General features: G+C 41.3%; 1 protein-coding gene and 1 pseudogene across 1 annotated transcript; both read right to left on the bottom strand.

The window, feature by feature from the left end:
- Positions 1 to 1,229: 1,229 nt before the first annotated feature.
- Positions 1,230 to 2,732, bottom strand: LOC100952303 (pre-mRNA-splicing regulator WTAP-like). Its single transcript, XM_003792395.2, has 2 exons — positions 2,281 to 2,732; positions 1,230 to 2,060 (listed from the first exon to the last, which is right to left on the bottom strand). The coding sequence occupies exons 1-2, from the start codon at positions 2,730 to 2,732 to the stop codon at positions 2,000 to 2,002; spliced, it is 513 nt and encodes a 170-aa protein (XP_003792443.1). The 3' UTR covers positions 1,230 to 1,999.
- Positions 2,733 to 3,847: 1,115 nt separating this feature from the next.
- On the bottom strand, positions 3,848 to 4,620 carry LOC100952625 (annotated as a pseudogene).
- Between the last annotated feature and the right edge of the window lie 449 nt (positions 4,621 to 5,069).

Here is a 5,069-nt window from a genome sequence, read left to right as displayed (position 1 = left end):
AAAAAAAAAAAAAGCCCAACAGATAAAGTGAGAAAAACAAGCGGCAAGTCATCTGTATTTATGGCATGTTCACATTTGTTTCCAAACCGATGTACATAAAATGATTGATTATGCATAGAAATTATCTTGATGATATCCAAGAAATTTAAAAGCAGTTACTGCTCCTAGAAGAAAACTGGGTAAGTCAAGGTCCCATCCAGAAGTGACACTCACTTTTCATCTCCACCTTTCTCTCCAGTATTTCAATTTTATACACCAGCATATGTAATCTCATTAATTAAAAGAGAAGATTTTTAACAAGGACAAGAAAGACAACCATAGAGTGCTACTAAATGGCAAAGATAGATGCTGGCTAAACCTGAGTACATGTTAATAACACATTTTATGAAATACTGCTTGCCTTACTAAGAATATACTTAAGCTATTTCTATTGTGATTGTAAATGACATAAAATATATACAAAAGCCTTAATTATAGGCACAATAAGCTAATTTTAAACAGATTTGATTACTTACCCTGAAAACCCCACAAAATATAATTTTGAAGACTTCTTGCTGAAAAATCACACAACCACTTCTTCAACCCACCCTCTGCCCCACAATCAGTTACCTAGAGCACAGACATACAAGATACTTACAATTGATTTGAATGTTTAAGAGAGAACTTAAGTCACCCTTGTTAAAACTGCACTTAACCGTTGGGACAAGCTGGAACATTTATCTTCCACTCATCTTAGACTCCATTATCACCAAGCGAAAATTTGAACTGGTGACTTATAATGATCTGACGAAAAAAATTCACCTCCAGGATTGGATGGAAGCATGAAGAAAATAATGCCTCATTTGTCTAAATGATCGAATGAATTTGCTAGAAATGATCACTACACCTTTTTTCAATTCATAAAATGTCTCACTTAGGCCAGCCCACAGTTCCAACACATTATCTTCTGGCAGGCACCCTGTGAAGCTGTCCCGCATTAATTTCTACTGCAATATCCTGGGACAAGTGTCAAAAAGTAATAAGTGTCAAGTCTCCTTGTCTTTTATGATACCAGCTGGAATAAAGTAGGTCTTTCAAAAATGAGACACAGCGCCTTTTCCTTCACTCTGAAGAGCACAGCAACAATTTTCCAAAATCAAATTGCTCTCCACAGCCCCCCCCCCAATTAAAATGTTAAGAGTACAACAAAATCATCATATATTCCTTGAACTGAAAAAATAAAATACCACTATTTCAAGGCACATTTAATTTAATATCAAGAGTGCAATACAAAAGGCTCAAATACAATGAAGGAACACATTCCCCCATTAACACCAAAAGACAATGCTCTTTTAACATGTGCCTGTCCAATGGAATGGGTATTTCATAAAGTTTTTTACTGGAAAAAATAACGCAGTGAATCTCATCACAGCCAATATACAATCTAGTTATGAAATGAATGTTTGTTTATAATGCTTGAAACAGTTTAAACCTGAATTTGAGACCACACCTTCACGTTTGTACAGTCCTCGATAAAGATTATCTACAGTTTTTGCAACCATTCAAAGAACAAAACCATTGATTAAAACCACATTGATGTAAGGCTCAATCAAGTAATATAGAGCCCCAAACTAAATGGTTAAAGTATATGCACTATTTGTACTGACATCTATTATTTCTCTCATGACTAGTAAAAGTTGTTTCTTAGCAAATGAACTCTTTAAAGGTAAAATTCACCTCATTTGAGTTTTGACCCAGAAGTTCAACAACAATCGTGAAGTCCACAGTCTTATAGGCAAAACTGATATACAGTGTCTCTAAGTCACTATGCTCAAGGTTAAGAGCGATGCATATTCTGTTTTACATTTTACTGGAATTTTACATGTTCAATTCATGATTTAAAATCTCTAGGTTTTCATTCCTCCAAATTGTCTGAAGACACACTGTGCCACAGACTTAAGACTTCTGTTTCTCCCTCTATTTTCTTCAAACAGAAACATTTCTCAAGTTTCTACATGTTCTAGAAGGGGACTTTTTCGGAGGTGGTCACTTCTTCGGAATAGTCCGACGGCATCAGGCCTCTGAAGCAAGGGGAAGGGGAAGAGAAAAAAGCTGAAACACAAGGTTCATCTGGTAAGTTTTACATTAACCATTACAGGCTGGACAGTATAAGAATGTGGCTTTTTTTTGGCTCAAAAAGTCTGAGTCTTGGTGTGGAAACGAGTACTTGGCTGTCCCACCACAGCTTTCTCGTAGTGGGACTGTCAGGGAAGTCTTGACTGGGGAGTATGATTTGTTTACCTATCAGGCGTAAACTTCCAGGCACTCAGTTCATTTTGGGCTTGTTCCAGTTTGTCTTTAGTCTGTTCCAGTTCACCTTTCATTTTTAGGAAAAACAAGTTGATCGCTGGGTCTGCCATTGTTGATCTCAGTTGGGCAACGCTCGGCTGCTGGACTTGCTTGAGGTACTGGATTTGAGTCATACACTCTTGCATCTCTTGTTCCTTGGTTGCTAGTCTCATTACAAGGATGTTTTCCCTCCGCGCAGACTCCTGCTGTTGTTGCTTTAGCTTTTCTTCAGACTCCCTTAAGCCAGTGACGTCATTGGAGTTAAGATCCGTGTACTTGCCCTCCAAAGCTTGTACATATGCTTCATATTGTTTCCATCTTAAAATTAACTCATCTCGTGCCATAACTTTGACGTCTGTCTCACTCAGTCGAACCTTTTTGGGGAGAGGTTCCCCGTTGGTCATCTTGAATCCTCTCCGGACCGAGGCCGCGCTGCTCGCCCACCGCCGGCCCCGCCGCAGCCTGAGCGTTCCCCTTTATTTGCGGGTCTCGCTGCCACCGTAACCTGATTTTTCTCTGTGGAAGTTTTCAGAATCTTCTTCTTAGCCCCGGTATTCTGAAATTTCCTGATGACCTGCCTTGGTGTGGTCCTTTCTTATTCGTAGTTCTGGACATTCAGTGGGTCCTCTCAGTCCAGAGACTTGTAGCTTTTGGTTCTGGGAAATGTTGCAGCATTTTTGATATTTATTTGGCAATTTCATGCCCTCTGTCTTCTGTCTTCTTTTCTGAAGCTATTTGGGTGTTTGGCCTCCCGGATTGTTCCTCTGGTAATGCTCTCCTTTGTTTTCTTTCTTTTCTTTTCTCTTTTTTTTCTGAGACGGAGTCTCACTACGTGGCTCTTGGTAGAGTGCTGTGGGGGCAGAGCTCACAGCAACCTCAAACTCTTGGGCTTACAGGAATCTCTTTCCTCACTCTCCCAAGAAGCTGGGACTATAGGCTCCCGCCAGCACGCCCGGCCCTAACCACTGGCTATGGCACCGAGCCTCCTTTGTTTTCTATTTCCTGTTTTTGCTACTTGGTTCTTTTCTGCCCTTGACATCACCTCTGTCCTGTCCCTCCTGGCTCTAGTTCCTTATTCTCTTCCCAGAGGGTCCTCAGGATTGGCCCGCAGATTAGTTTTCTGCCTTTGGCTAACAGATCTCCCTGAATGTAGCAGGGAGATTTTTTTCTTGATATAACAATAATTATTTATTTAAACAATCTCCAGGAAAAAAATCTCCAAAGAGGAGGTCTTTCAGAAATAGAGATAGATGTACGAAAGAAGAATTAACACTTCCAAAGCCATGTGGTTTGGTGGCTAATTCCTTGTTATGAAAACCTTTTTTACTGAATATATATCTGGGTACTTCCTGTGAGCCAGGAACTATGGGAGATAGAAAAGAGCATGAAGTATGGTCCCTGTTCTAGTAGCTCATTGGCGATTCAAGATGTCAAGGAAAGGCAAGTGTGGGCCATTGCCACCCTCTGCCCTGCTCTTCGGACAAGGCACCACCAGCACTTTGCTCTTGTAACCGCAATCTTAGGCTGCCAGGCATTCCAACGAATTCTGAAGAACATAGCCTTTTCCTGAAGAAACTCCTTTCTTCAATGTTTCAGGCCAGTTGTGAGTGTCAAAATAAGTGGACAGGATATCAAACACTTGACTAATGGCCAATATCTTTGAATGATAGTTTTTCCCATTTTGGAATCTGACCATGGATTCCTGGATTAGTAAAGGAGCTGTCTTGACAGAGTATTCCTGGGCCTTTTGGCATGTCATATTCTTTTGAATGCTTTCATCCACAAGTCCACCAAGGATGTAAACTTTGTTTAGATCAACATCTTCAAGAGCATGTTCTGAGTCAGGAGTCAGGTACACAAGGGTTTCCAGAGGAAATAAACTAAAACAGTCTTCTTCTGATACATCTAGCAGGTAACTAGAAAATCCATCATTCATCCTCAGACACTCCTCATACCGGGGACTGTCTGTTGTGAATCCAGTGAGGCAGATCCAAATGGCTTGTCAGCTTTTTTTTTGAACCATACAATCTTCGGATCTGTCCAGCCAGTCTACCTAATTCCTTCTTTGACATGTGGTGGGTCACACTCAAATAAATACCTAGTCTTGGTCCTGAGAGTTTGGCTTCCAAAAGTTTCTTTTTGGTTAAACTCTCAGAAAACGTTTGCTGTGCTGAGGGCAGATGCCTGATTTTCTGCACGATTGGGTTTTCTTCTTTTTCTTGCTTTCTTTTGCTCTTCTTTGCTGCAATTACTTTTTACCAGTGTCTCTGTTTTCTCTGAACATTTTTCTTATGTTATCCAGAGAACCAAATTGTTTGAGAACGAGCACTATGCTGCCCAGCCTGTGGGCAGGGTCTCTCCCTCCTGGCACTCACGTTCCACATCTATCTGTAAAAGCTGGAAGCTTTCAGAGATCCCATCTTCACCGCTGTCCTCAAAGACAGCTTCATGCCCCTGCAGTATAGGGGACTTTGTTTTCTGAGTACTCCCATCCAATTGTCAGTCCATGTGCTTAGTCCTGTCCTGTTTCTGTCACCACCTACAGTGGCAGCCGAATGTAGCAGTTTAAAGCAACAGGCATTTATTATCACTGAGCCTCTATGGGTTGCAGTCGAGTTGCAGGTGGGCTGGGTCCTCTGCTGAGGTCTCACCAAGTTGACATCAAGGCATTGGCTGGGGCTGGGGTCTTCTCTGAGGCCTGGGGTCCTTTCCCCAATTCATTCAGGTCCTTGCAGTTGTAG

Source organism: Otolemur garnettii, unplaced genomic scaffold (assembly GCF_000181295.1).
Source record: "Otolemur garnettii isolate 467f Iridium unplaced genomic scaffold, OtoGar3 scaffold00056, whole genome shotgun sequence".
NCBI lineage: Eukaryota > Metazoa > Chordata > Mammalia > Primates > Galagidae > Otolemur > Otolemur garnettii.
Note: the sequence above shows the minus strand (reverse complement) of the source record. Positions and strands in the feature narration are given on the sequence as shown.